Genomic DNA, 14,903 nt, shown 5'->3' on the forward strand with positions numbered 1-14,903 from the left:
AAATAGGAGGACTACCCTTTAAAAAAAATATAGACTTCTAGCTAAGCTACCAAAGCTAAAGAACAAGTAAGGCTAGTCACAGAGGAGAAACCACCAGTGAACTTTGGTGGCATTAGGGTCAAAGAGAAGTATGGTATGTAGATGCTGCCAATAAAGCTATGAATTTTGTTTAAAAGGGAAAATGCATTTGTCTAGGATGTCAAACTGAAAAATAAAAAAAAGGGTATAGTGAATGCTAAGAATGGCACAAGCGTTAGGTATGCTGTCTTAGCCAACCTAGAGGAAGAAAATTTATGAGATGGAAGTCATGTTAGAAGTGCAGTAAGTGAACAAAAGGAATGGTGGGTTAAAGAAGACAAAAAAGGATGAGAGAAAGGAAAAAAAGCTATGATGGTCAAGGAATTCAAAGAAAAAGAACAACCTACTTTTGTGTTTGAAAGCTTAGCCATGATAGGGAATCTTAAGAAAGGTGAGTCAAGTAAATAAAAAAAAAAGGGAGGGGGGAAGATGCATTCTAAAGTAGGCTACGGAAAAAACTAATGATGAAGCAAAAAAATTTAATATATCTTGTGAAGCCTTTATAAAAGTGGATCACTACTTGGGCCATGCAAATGAGAGGAAAAGAAAATATGTCCAAGCTAAGGCAAATGCTAATGTTTGTGGAAACAAAAAAGGCTTGACCATATGACCCTAAATTCTTTTGCACCTATTTATAAAAAGTTACATGCTTTGAGAAGTCACAATGTTATTTTAGGCTTAGTGTTGGCTAAGGAGCCTATACAGATTGTAAAGGAGAATTTTAAAGCTGCTATTGCAACCTAGGCTATATTCTCAACGTCTTTAATGATACGAGAAGAGAACCAAATGAGGGAAAACTCCACCAAAAACCTTCCATAACATTCTCAACCCTCTGAACATGATGGCCTAATTGAAGTTGTAGAAAACCTAAAATTGAATTCATTAAGCATAATTTGATAGAAGAAATGCTATTGGCGTTAGAAGAAGACCAAGAGAAGAGCTCTATGTTGATTGTGATGGAGAAAATGCTATGGTCAAACAACAATGACCATGTTCTCTCGTCTTAAAGTTATTTCTTTATGAATTTAATTTCATGAAATTCTAGGGGAGCGATGGCTTTAAACGTTACATGGTAGAGTTAAAGATCTATTATGTATGTTTCTTATTAATATTTTAGTTCTGATTGAGACATGAGTTAGTGGGGATAAGGCTAAAAGTATTGTTCAAAGATTGGGTTCTTCTAATTAGATCAGACTTCAATCTACTAGGAATGTTAGTAGAATTTGGGTGCCTTGGGATGCTAATACTGTTGATATTTATTATCTATTATCCCACCCTATGCAGTTTATTCATTGTCATGTAGATGTGCTTAATGAAAATTTGCCTTTTTTTCTTACTATGGTGTATGCAAGCTTATTTAAAGGCGTGGGTATACTCTTAGGGGGGATTTAATTGATTTTGGCAATAATTTGAATGGTAATTGCCTTGTTGTGGGTGGCTTTAGTGCTCACTTGGATTGTCATGATAAAACAGGGGGTTGGTCCTAATTTGTCTTCCATGAGATCATTTAGGAGATATATCAAACATTCTAATTTGCTGGCATTAGATTTTATAGAGGATAGATTTACTTAAGAAAAGAACACTACTAAGAAGAGGATTGATTAGGCTTTTTCTAATATTAATTTGAATTCTCTTTTTGGAAGGCCTAAGTATTTTATCTTTGTAAATTTGGATCTGATCATAGACCACTTTAGATACGATTTACAAATGCATTGAACCAAAGAGTGAAGAAGACTAGTTTTAAATGCTAGATGGCTTTGTCTTTAGAACCCGACTTTGTTAACATTATTCATGAAGCTTGGGCGAATGATTAATGGAGTAGCTATGTTAATAATTTTACCCAATAGGCTAGTAAATGGAATAATTAAAGAGTAGGAAACATTGTCCAAAAGAAGATGAAGCCTATTAGAAGACTTAAAGGGGCAGATAGAGTGACATGTTCACATGATAGCCAGTATTTGAGATGGGTTAAAAAGGAACTATGTAATGAATATAATAGGGTTGTCTTTACATAGGAGGAAGTACTCTAGTTTCAAAAATCTATATGCAAATGGTTGAAATGGGGAGATAAAAATAGTAGTTTCTTTCATGCATCCATAGAGGTTAGAAGAAAAAAGAATCATATTGATGCTTTTAAAGATGAAAATAATAGTGGATTGGCAACGTGGATAGTTTATGATGCATGACAATTGATTATTATAAAAGCTTGTTTAGCAAGGAGTTTAATGAGAGTAAAATATTACAAAACTATAAAGGGCTTTTTATCTTTGAGTGAATCTGAACTATTGGCTATACATTATGGAGTAGAGGATGCTAAAATCAAAAGAACAATGTTCAAAATGGGTGCTTTTAAGGCACTAGGCTTAGATGGTATACATGTTTTCTTCTATTATGACTATTGAAACATCATTGGCAATTCCATTTTCCAATTGGTGAAGGATATCTTTAAAGATACTGATAAGATAAGAAGTGTTAATAACACTTATTTGGCTCTCATTCCTAAAGTTGATTCTCTAGAAACCATAAAGGTATTTAGACCAATACCCTTGTGTAATGTGAGTTATAAAGTTGTCTCAAAGGTTATTGTTAATAGGTTGAAGCCAATTATGTTGAAGGTAATTGGGATGCATCACAGCAGTTTTATACTTGAAGGGCAAAGTAGTGACAACATTATTATTACCCAAGAAGTCATCCACTCAATGAAAAGTAAGAAAGGTCAACAAGGTTTTATGGCTCTTAAGGTAGACTTAAAGAAAGCTTATGACTGGGTTGATTGGCAATTCATTAACTCTACTGTAAGAGACTTAGGGATTGAAGATAAAATCTGCAAAGTAATCATGAATTATATCAATATTGCTGGCTTTCAGGTTTTGGGGAATGGTGAACCTTCCCTAATCTTCTATCCTTCTAGGGATCTAAGGCAAGGTAATTTGATGTCCTTTTGTTTTGTGCACGGAAAGGCTTAATCATATCATTTAAGTTGAGGTGGATGCTAAGAGGTGGAAACTGATTAGGCTTGTTAAGGATGGCCTAGATATTTTGTTCTTGTTTTTGGCTAATAACCTTGTGCCTTTTTCTCATACTTTGATTGACCAAGTTGAAGTCATTAATAATTGTATGCAAAATTTTTTGTCACTTCTCTAGGCAAAATATGAATAGGATATTAAGATTATGTTGCTATAAGAATGCCTATTTCAATAGAGCCCTAGAACTTAGCATAATCTTGCAAGTTAGCTTTACTAGTGATTTAGGAAAATACCTACGTATCCCTCACATCTATTAAAGAGCTTCTTTTAGCCTGTTTGCCCCACTCTTTGTAAAAACAAGGAAGAAGCTATCGGGATTGGAAAAGAAAGTTTCTCAATGTTGCAAGACAATCAATCTTAATAAAGTCAATGATTTCAACTTTGCCAAGTTACTACATGCAAACAATGATCCTCCCAAAATAGTTGATATCTAAGATTGAGAAAGAGTGTAGAAGTTTTTTCCAAGGAGATGTAGAGGATAAATGAAATTTACACTTAATTTCCCAGAAAGAAATCATGCATGACAAAGAGAATGGTAGTTGGGGGTCAAGGATATGGCTACACAAAACAAGGCTTTTATTTTTAAGCTATGTTGGAAACTGTTGATCAATGATCAATCCCTTTGGGTTTAAGTTCTTATATCAAAATACAAATGATGCGATGGTATCCTTTCTTGTGTTGAAAAGATAGCTAACTCTTCCCTTGGCACAGTATTCATACTTGTTGGGAAAAGTTTACCAAGGGGGTGGGAAAGAAGTTTGGAAATGGAAATAACAGAGAGTCTTGGACAGATATATGGTCGTGTTGTGATAGACCTCTAGCTCAACTTGCTCATAATACTTCTTTTAATCTAGAGAGTAAGGTGATTGATTTTGTTATTGATAATAGGGTGTGGGACATTAGTGAGATGGAGATATGGTTGCCTAGTAATCTTGTGAATCGTATTGCTTGAACTCATATTCTGAGGGCTGAGAGAGGAGAAGATAAATTTGAGTGGAAACAATTCTCAAACGGTAACTTTTCTATTTATTCTGCATATTGTTTCCTTGTTGTAGTTACACATTCCTTAGTAAGAGGCCTTTGGAACAAAATTTAGAGATGGATGGACATGAAAAAAATCAAAGTGCATCTTTGGCTAGCAGTTAAGAACAAGTTACACACGTCAAAATTACGTGCTTCGAGGGGGCTGTAAAACAAGGATGTTTGCCCTTTGGGTTGTCCCAGGGAGAGAATATTATGCATATATTGAGAGGTTGCCTATAGGCAAAAGAGCGATGGAAATGTCTGGTCAAATCGAAAGCTTGGAACAGATTCAAAAATCTAAAAGGTGAGGAATGGATTATGTGGAACTTGAAGAACGAAGCTAGCAAGGAGTTCACTAGACAAGTACCTTAGGATATCCTTTTTTGGGTATGCCTATTAGGATATTTGGTACTACAAATGTAGGAAGCTTTTCTCAAAGCAAGTGTTGATATTCAAATCCTTCATTCATCAACATCCCTTTTAAAACAGCCATAGAAACTCAATGTCTTTGGTTTCAACATAGGAATAATGAGCATCAGTTAGATATTGATAGATCCTATGAGGATGGGTCCTCAAGGTGTGGAGGTGTGGCTAGAGACTATCATGCCAACTGGATTAGGGGATTTAATTCTAATGTTGGTCATTTTCCCTGGCTATTATTGAAGTTATTGACATAATTAGGATCTTGATTTTTGTTGTAATTTAGGTCCTCTTAATGTTGATATCTTTGTAGATTATGTTGAGACCATCAACTTGATCACCAGAGATGATGTAAGTCTTCACTCATTCAGAGACATTATTGAGCATGCAAGGAACTACCTAAATCTTTCTAATTTTACTTATCTAAACTTTATGTGTAAAAAGGCAATTATGTATAAAGAGGCAAATGTCTGTGCTCACAATCTTGCTAAACATACCTTAGATAATACAGATAGCTTTCATACTTTTGAACAAATACCACCTTTCTATAGGAAGGTGGTAGATGATAAGAACTAGATCATGCATGTGAACTAGTTTTGTATCATCTTGTTGGCTAATGTATCAGTTTTTATTCCCAGAAAAAAAAAACTACAGTTAGTCACCCGTATCTAATTTTAACCATTCATATTTTTATTTTATTTTTTATGTGATATTATAATAATAATTTTATAAATATTAAATTTCAACAATCAAAATTTTAATTCAAAAATAGGGATGAGGAGGAGAGGGGATGGGAAGGATAGGATTATCTCGCATTCAACCTCTCCAAAGCATGGACAGATTTTTTATCCCCATTCTATATTCATTTAATAGAGATAAAGAACTCAAACTAAGTTTAATGGCAGAACAACTTACCTCCTAAAGCATGATATGAATCATAATTCACGATATCGGCTAGCATGACTAATTTTATTTATTTATATTATCTTGTTAGTAAAAATTTAAAACTAAAAATCTAAAAGAATTCTAAAAATATAAAATTCTAAAAAATATTTAAAATATGAATATCTAATTATATTATCAAATAATCCTGTATCAAATGCACCCTGCCAATAAACTTGTTACCATTACCCAAAATAATCACAAACTAACAAATGTTAATTATTTGCCACTTACCAATCAAACTCAAATAGATATTCTTAGTAGAGGAATACACAATAACCTTTGATGTTTATTTATTTATTTATCAGTCTTTGTGTGCGGTGCGTGTCTGTGCTACGCATACGTGTATCACGGTGATTGATTTGTACAGCGGTATCAATGTACTAGACTAGAAAATAAGTTGCTGCTCGGGGCAACTCAAAATATGAAAGGAAAGATGAAAAAGATATAATATCACGTTCCAGTTCTTGCAGAGAGAATCAGAGCACGCTATTGGGTGAGAAATTTTGTGACTTTCTCAATCTTCTTGGCACCGCACAGTCTGCTCGCTCCCAACCAATCCTCTGGTTCACGTTGTCATATACAACCAAATATCCTCTCAATGACACGTCTGCAAAACTCAGATTTCTTCATCATCGGTAAAAATAAACATCCAACAGAACAAACTATCACATGAAGTTTTTTTTTTTTTTTTAAAGTCAGCAACAGTCAGATTTAGGAAGTTAAATTGTAAATTGGACCATCAAAATCCATGCATGTAGAAGAAGAAATATTCAAGAAAAAATTATACTCCTAGTCCTAAATGGAATAGTTAACTAATTCACATAGGATAAGGAAATTTAGTTATTTGTACAAAATGTTTGTTGGTATTTCTTTTCTAAAATACCCGTTATTTTAATCATTTACTATGGAATATTATCAACAGCTTATACAACATACAAGGACCTAAGCAGTTTGAGAAAAAAAGTAGTAAATATAGGAGACACAGAAGATTGAGGCCTTGCATTTAGAAGATAAACAAACCAACTAGCTCGTACATTTAGTATTGGAGGGAGTATAATTGTTTGTGGGGCTCACATTCAATTTTTACCCTAACAATCAAATTTCTTTCTAATTCTCTCTGAATCACTATATACATTTACTTTCATAGAAGATCTATATTCGCTATGTTCAGCAATCGGACTATCTATTTTTTTTCTTCCTTCTCTCTCTCCCCTCTCTCTTCTCTGGAATCTCCTTTCTTATCCTTCTCCACACCACCCTTTTCTCCATCTTCTGTTTACACTTTGCTCTAATGGTCTCGCAACACTAGGAGAACATTAAGTTTAAATCTCAGACTTGTAGTTTAACCATTTAGTACCAAAAGATTGAAAGGCAAAAGCATGATAGCATTGGTTAGTGGGCACTCAAGTTTCTCAAGTAGTTACAAATCCATATGCATATTATTTGACGAGGACATATAAAACAAATCAATATGAATATATCATTTAGGATATGTACAAGATTTCATGTATTCCTGAAACGTGAGGGTACCTCCAAGTATAATTGTGGATCCGCCATGTACATCAGAACCATCAAGTATAGCCAAGCATACATTCCCCTTGTTCTGCAGCAGAGGAGTTTGTTAAAAGAACCCGAATTAACACAATGGTTGGAGCTTTAATTAAGATATACTTACGCTTATAATCAAATAACCCTCAGGAGGTATATGAAACAGGGAGGACAAAATCCACCATTTGCTTCCAAATTTTAGAGTCAGAGTCTTGAACATATAATTGACGTCTTTGACAGATCTGCATGCATATAACATAAAATACAGAGCAGTCTGTCATTGTGATTGATATTGTTCGAAGTAAGGTGAGTCAAACAGAAGCAAGAAAATAAAACATATTTTTCTCAAGAGGCATTTGAATAAGAGTTAAAGCATTAAGCATGCATGGCCTTGAAAAAAATAATAATAATAATAATAATCATGGACATTATGAAGAATATGGGACATGATACTGCAACATGAAAGATATCAGATGCGTCTAGGTGCAATTGAAGAATGTTGCATGTTTGATGAGTGTTCAGCTTATGTTTGACATAAACGCACTCTTTTTCCCTCCTAAATGCCCATGCATCAGTTCCTAAATGAATCAGATAAATTCCTCATCGCTTCTTTTTGTTTGGTTATAAAATTGATAGTTAAGCAGTTTATGAATAAACTCCACTCCATGTGATCGTTAATTTTTTTTATTCTTTTAATTTTCATATTTCAAATGGATATGGGAGACGGACATTGGACTTGGAGAGTAACCTTGAGTAGAAGAGAATTTTTATCTAAGAGTCAATTGTTAGTACAAGGATGAATGGCTAAAGGATTCATTCAATAACTGGAGGTAAAGCCAAAATCATCAAATTGAATTTGGGAAGAAAAACGAGATACTGAATTTACTTTTTTGCTTTTCTAAATCAAGTTGACATGATGACATGGATACATAAAAAAAAAAAAAAAAACACAATAAGTTTAGATCAAGATCAGAGAAACTATGTAGAAAGCATGAAACAGAACATACGGAGGAAGAATGACTCAAAAGAGAGTTCTAGCTCAAGAAATAACATAATAAAACTACTTAAAGCTAATCCAAGGGTGCAATCCACCAGATGATTTCTCATACCTGACCACAAAATTAGCTCGCCAGCAAATGGGCAAAGTTGCATCTGAATCATCTCGGACAAGTCCAAATTTGGAAACTTCTTTAAGCTGCACAAGTATGTACATAATAATGAAATTTGTGGAATTTAATGGAAGAACTTTTCATCATTATTCCAGATGGTATAGAATGTAGACAAAAAGAACTTACAGAAGCAATGAGATTCAAATACGCCTCCTTTGCAAAATATGTATAAGAACTGCCAGTATCAAAAACCAACTTTCCTAGTTTGCTGGGCCCTTTTAAACCAAGCAGGCTATTTCCATAACGTATTCCTAGAATCTCAGTTTGGTATAAATCTCTGTACAGAATATATCCCATGTAGAAGTTACAACCCACACAAGGAACAGCAAGTACTTTAAACAAGATGGTAAGAAATGAAAATGCAGGTAGAGTGCACGGCAAATGAAAAACAGGCAACTAAATCTACAAATACACACAAAAGCAGAGATTATGAAATGACAACAATAAACCAACATTGGAAACCTCTACTCACGTAGCAAGGACATTGACCATGGGTGTCCAAGTCATGCCCCAATATGGCACAAAATCTTCACCTAAGAACAAATACCCACCACCAGCTTCTTGATTACTTAGGCAATGACCAACCACATTCTTGATAATCCCTTTGCTTGCCAACTGGAAAGGTAGACTTACTTTGGCCCTGCTGAGTCCCATGATTCCGTCTGTTTTTGCCAAAGTATTTAAAAGCAAGCCCTCTTGATCATATCCACACCTTTAAATGGAAATGCTACATGGATCAGCATTTCTAAGGAATACATATATTTAAAAGAAAATGAGAGTCACATAAATGGAGTACATACCCAAAAACTAAATTTAAATTGGCCTTGGATCCATTTGTAGTGACAAGATGGAGATCGTCTCTAACAAGAACCCCCATAGAGGAACTATGATCTGCATATTCAATCTCATAATCACACTGTTGGAAATTGTCGTGTTTTCCATGCCTCTGATTTTTCTGAACTTCAGTGCAAAGAGAATCCGTTGGTGGTATAATACTTCCCCTTGCTGGCTTGTACAAGAGATGTGCTCCCTAAATCAACTATATTCTTTGAGTAAACATATTTTTTTTCATCTCAAAAATCCATTTAAAATCAGAAAAATAATCACTATGATCAGCTGATATCTATGATGGGGAAGTTTCTAATCATCAGCTTAACCATCTATATTCTCTTATATTCTCTTATATCCTTTGTACTTCTATGTTCAGTTTTTCCTTTGGAACTCAACAACAGTTTGCCAAACTGCACACATTCCAATTAGTACCTTCACGTATGTTCATATTAACTAGATATGGATGTAATATGAAGATAAAATACTACCTCAACCCAAGCATATAACGCACCACAATATGCCTTTAATTTGACACAGATTGATGAAACATGGACACATAAAATTATCAATTGACTGACGCGCAAGACAGTAACAATCAGACATTACCTTTGCACAACTTCTGCATGGAGCATCACATTGAATCCACGTTAAGTCACTCCCAGTGTCCATGTCAAGAAAATAACGCCTTGGAGGATTCCCAACAAGTATATATGTGAAATACAACCTGCATTGAACTAACATGTCGCTAAGCCATCATATACACATAGAGATATTACACAGCAGCTGGGGCAGTATGGTAATAGCATTGAATGGAAATTGCTAAATTGCAGCTTATCATATATTGAATAATCTAGCACATGTAAATGAAACTCAGAAGAAAATTTAATACCCTAGCTCAACTATCTGAAGTTAAATCAGTTGATTGTTACAAGCATTATATTACACTCTCGAGGTCAAATATCTCAATTGGAATTCCCTAGAACGAAGAATTGAAACCCCCAAGATAAAGTAGTGTTTAACTTGGGGTGGATGTGTAATTTCATCTATGTTCTTGCCTTCATCTATATATATATATATATATATATATAAGTAGTGTTTGAGTTGCAAATGACACAAGCAATTCAACGTTCAAAACGATGATGTTCATCATTCAACATACCCATCTGGATAAACAGTGCCCTGGACGGGAAAGACAGAGGAAGAATCAACTGCCGCAACACTAGAAGCAACTAGTTTGTTGATATCGGGGGTTCCTTGGGAGACAACTAAGTTCTCTTTCTGTACGTCAACAAGTTTATCCAATTTAAGCTTAACATCCTGCTGACCGAGGATACCGAATTTGGGAAATAACGGGAAGAAGAAAGAACCGGGTCGATCTTCCCTCTTAGAATTACGAAATTCCTGAAGGGTTTGTGAAGAAACAGAACCGTACAGGAAAAGAGCGAAAAGGATAATACCAAAGAAGGAAAAGAACTTCGTCGGACCACGAAACAAGAGTCTTCTGAGCGAAAATTGAAGCCGACGATCCGGTGGGTTTGGTCGAATTGGCAAATCACTCACTGGATTTTCATGACGAGATTGTTCTTCATTGGAGATGACAGAATCTTGAGACGGAGAAGAATCAGTGACAGTAAAAGCAGTGATTGTTTTACCCAAAGAGGGTTTATCTGGCGGAGGAAGAGAAATTATAACAAACCCTTTAATGTTCTGAGGCAATTGATCTTCTTCCATCTCTCTATCACCAGAAGATTGTTCGATAATGCGAATAGAGTGCGAAGACAAGAAGAGAAGGACCAAGTCTTCGCCTCCAAGTCCAAATGAGTTGCCTCGGTCAAACTAAAACTTGTGAAATGGAGAAAATTTGCGTTCACACTTCCACGCCGTACCATCCTCAAGCTTTCCACTACATGTTGGAATCGAAAAGCCAAGTAAGCAAATCCCATGATGATGAGGAAGCAGACAAGAAAAGAGCTTACCCTTTTCAAAAGTGGGAAAAAAAAAAAACTATAAACTGTATCATTCATCCAAAAACAGGTCTTTATTACCCATCAAAATAGAGAAAAGTGCTTACTTTTCGTATCCCATTTTAAGGAATTACTCATGAAAGTCATTCTACTAAAAAGAAAGTATCAAATCCTAAGTTTATAATGCCTTTTTTATTGCTCTTTTTTCTATTAGTTTGTAAAGTACTTGATTGATAGTAGAGGCCCCAATTCCATTCGACCACACTCTTGCCCTGTTACAATTAAATTAGTATTAACATAAAAATATAATTAAAAAAATAATATTTCCCCCATACCCATATGAATGGGAAACTCTTTTATTCAATTTGATGGAGCTTTTTCAAGTTTAACTCTCTCCAGAAAACGTATGTTTCAATGCGTATATATTTGAACAAAAGCTTCTGAAAGTTACATTCATCAGATGTTATAAGACTATAGCCTTTGGCCATCATTTTGCCTTAAAATCCCTATCTTCATCGAGTTTGAGAGGATTCTGTTATGTTTTTAATGCCACAAAACAGAGAAAGAGAGTTAAAAAAGAGAATAAAGGGAGTAAAGGGAGACACTGAGAATACTGACTCTGAAATGGCATATGAAACGACATTAAAACTCGGGCTCCAGTAAAACAACATGAAATGCCACATTGTATCGTCACTGGGAATATTCATGTTGATTCTGCATACACTTCTCTCTTACAACTCATCCATATTTGGTTATAATTATATATTCATTTCACAGATAACCACTCAAGTAACACTAGGATTCGAACGTTTGAAAACTAGTTAGAAACCCTTGAAACGTTTTTTAGTTGAACTACAATCTTACATATAAAATAAAAAATACAGAGCGATGCGGAGAGTTAAATAGAAGCCATACACTTCATTAGAAAAACGTGGCATCATCCATTTAGATTCTGTTCATCAAGTTCATCACCATTCTTATACAGCTTAATGTTGCAAGACATCAATTAGTTCAGCTCCATTCTTCACAATATGTTCTCATCAAAGAAATGGCATTTTAGCTATGAGTGTTTCTCACACAAGAGAACAAGACCAGTACAAAAAGGAACCCACTCGACCATTACAAGAATTGCAAATTCCTGAATGGTCCCCAATTATTAAGCTCTCTGTAAGTGGAAACATGAATTCCAAACACAGCCTCCAACTATAGCCCCCTCATGCCTACTTTACCTGTGGATCATCGATGGAACCAGTACGGTTCAGCATCAAACGTTAGATGGTACCACACCAACCTGGAGCATATTGTGCATTTATGATGCGCCAAACTCAAAATGTGGTGTTCCAAGGAAATTCAATGTGGACATCGTGGGCTCAGTTCTACTAAGGAGGATCTTCCAAACCCAAAAACAAATTACTGTTTGGAATGAGGAGCTGCAATTTGAGTTGCTTTTAATGTTTAGAATGTGAGTAAAATGAGATCTTCCAAGTTTGAACCTCCTTATAGGTAAAGTAGTGCTTGTCGAATCTACAAAGTCACAATAGAGATGCCATACTTGGGATGCTTTTGACAGTTTGTTTTGATATAAAACAGAGATCAACACCATTCCGATTCATGTTGCAGCACCAAATGGTCTACCCTAAAAGATCTCATGTGAAAAGTCAATAATGACATCACTAGAAATCAAATCATAAGTAGGGAAATAAACTTGAAGATTCTGAGGAATGAACGACAAGATGCTAAACTTTTTTGAAGAATATGATGTTGAAAAGCTTTGAAGGAGGATAATTTTATGTATGCCTATCTTGAACACAGAGAGAGAGAGAGAGAGAGAGAGGGGTAAGAAAATGGTGGGTTAGAGCTGAGCTTGTGAAGCATTGAAGTGTGCTGTGCATTATATAGGATGACTAGTATTGGCAAAGAAAATAAAGATATAATCTACTTTTTATATAAATTAATTTGGATTCTAACTTTAGTAATCATATAAATTAATTTGATTATTGCCATTAGTTTTTTTATCAAATAACTTATTTTGTATGAGTTTTCAGTTTTCATATAAATTAATGTGAGCTCCACCTTTAATATTCATATAAATTAGTTGGTTTTTGTTGTTAGTTTCCTTATTATCAAATAACTTATTTTGTTTAAGCCTTCAGCTTTCATATAAATTAGTGTGGGCTATGTCTTTAGTATTCATATAAATTAGTTGGGTTCTGTCATTAGTTTTTTTATTATCAAATAACTTGTTTTGTCTAATCTTTCAATTTTCATATAAAGTAATGTGGGCTTCACCTTTAGTTTTTATATAAATTAGTTGGGTTTTGCCTGTAGTTTTCTTCATCAAACAACTTGTTTTGTTGATGATCTTGTAATTTTGTTTTATCTTTAGTTCTTCTAGAGATTAACTTGGATTCCACCTTTAGTTTTCATATAACGTAGTTTTCATAGAAATTAATTTGATTTCCCTCGTTAGTTTTCTTGTCAAATAACTTGTTTTATATGAACCTTCAATTTTTATTTAAATTAATATAAAATTGGCTTTTAGTTTTCATCTAAGTCAGATGGTTTTTACCATTAGTTTCTTTATCAAATAACTTGTTTTGTTTGAGCATTTAATTTTTATATAATTTAAAGTGAACTTCACCTTTAATTTTCATATAGATTAATTGAGTTCTGTTTTCTCCATCAAATAACTTGTTTTGTTGATGATCCTATAATTTTGTTTTGTTTTTAGTTTTTGTAGAGATTAGCATGATTTTCACTATTTTGTTGATAAACCACCCCAGCAAGCAATGGAAGAGCCACATATATTTTAAAGGTGCATAATTTTGAGAGAAATTACATGAGAGTGATATAAATTTTATATTTTACCCCCTCTAGTCATAAGATTTGCATTCCCATATATCTAAATCATATTTCACGTAAATTTTAATTAATTCAATCATACTTGGCAATCAATTTTAGACTTTTATTATTGATATCCATAACAATATTTAATCTAAAAGATATATTTATCAACTAGTTTTTTTTTCTTTAGTTAACAATGATTTTACATATTATCATTACAATAGTTAAAACATCCTTTATTTTTTGCTCCAAAGATCATGAAACATAGGCAACACTGTTAAAATAATAGTTTAGTACAGTTATATTTAAGTAAATACTTTTAATAACATCAACAATAAAATTATCATATACTTATCACAAAGCAAAAAATTTAATTGATATATAAAGGGTTTATCATTAAAAACTTAAAAATTTACAAAAAAATATATACAACAGCATATAATTGACAAATATAATAAACAGATCATAATGTAAAATATAATAAATATTAAACTGTTTGTTTGACTTGATTCTATAACATAAAATATATATGCAAAAGCCTTCTTTTTTTGTTAGCTACTTAATTTTTGGTGTGCCTATAGTTTTCTTTAGTTTTTTCCAAGCATTGTTTTATGGAACCAGTAGTTTGTCTTTTAGTTTTTATTAAAATTTTTATCGCATGCTCAATCCAATACTCCTAAAAATACCTTTTCTTTTTTTCAGAAAAGCTGTAATATATTTTTTTTAGAAAAGCATTTTCAATTCCCAGACAAGCAATTTAAATACATAAAAATCTCATAAAATAATAAAATTACTTAGAAATCTCAATTTTTTTATAATTGTTAATTATTGTTAGATAGTTATTAATTATTAGGTTAAGGGATAAAAATGTTTTGAAAATTTCTTGAAAGGAACATTGGGTGCCTTTACCTTCATAATTGAAACAATGTAGCTCTAAAAGTATTAAAAATGGTGCAACGTTAGTTAAAAAAAGTGTAATTTTATCTTATTATTAGAGTTGATTATTTATTAATTGTTTATGACATATTTTTTCATCACGTGGTATTTTTAAAAAA

The 14,903-nt window shown here is 33.3% G+C and overlaps 1 protein-coding gene across 1 annotated transcript; it reads right to left on the reverse strand.

Annotated features, from left to right (window-relative positions):
- Nucleotides 1-5,719: 5,719 nt before the first annotated feature.
- On the reverse strand, nucleotides 5,720-10,949 carry LOC129293827 (aspartyl protease APCB1). Its single transcript, XM_054931941.1, has 9 exons — nucleotides 10,200-10,949; nucleotides 9,647-9,764; nucleotides 9,010-9,239; nucleotides 8,682-8,921; nucleotides 8,336-8,486; nucleotides 8,150-8,235; nucleotides 7,168-7,282; nucleotides 7,023-7,095; nucleotides 5,720-6,099 (listed from the first exon to the last, which is right to left on the reverse strand). The coding sequence occupies exons 1-9, from the start codon at nucleotides 10,769-10,771 to the stop codon at nucleotides 5,969-5,971; spliced, it is 1,716 nt and encodes a 571-aa protein (XP_054787916.1). The 5' UTR covers nucleotides 10,772-10,949; the 3' UTR covers nucleotides 5,720-5,968.
- Between the last annotated feature and the right edge of the window lie 3,954 nt (nucleotides 10,950-14,903).

This window comes from Prosopis cineraria, unplaced genomic scaffold, assembly GCF_029017545.1.
Source record: "Prosopis cineraria cultivar Desert tree isolate PC_DT_omini unplaced genomic scaffold, ASM2901754v1 PC14, whole genome shotgun sequence".
Lineage (NCBI taxonomy): Eukaryota > Viridiplantae > Streptophyta > Magnoliopsida > Fabales > Fabaceae > Prosopis > Prosopis cineraria.

Bases quoted from the DNA above. Each gene is read 5' to 3' on its own strand.
- LOC129293827 (XM_054931941.1), bottom strand. From the start codon at position 10,771: ATGGAAGAAGATCAATTGCCTCAGAACATTAAAGGGTTTGTTATAATT. The intron at 7,283-8,149 runs GTATGAGAAATC...ATATGCATGCAG, and splicing joins CGAGCTAATTTTGTGGTCAG to ATCTGTCAAAGACGTCAATT. The intron at 6,100-7,022 runs GTACCCTCACGT...TGAGTTTTGCAG, and splicing joins ATCCACAATTATACTTGGAG to ACGTGTCATTGAGAGGATAT.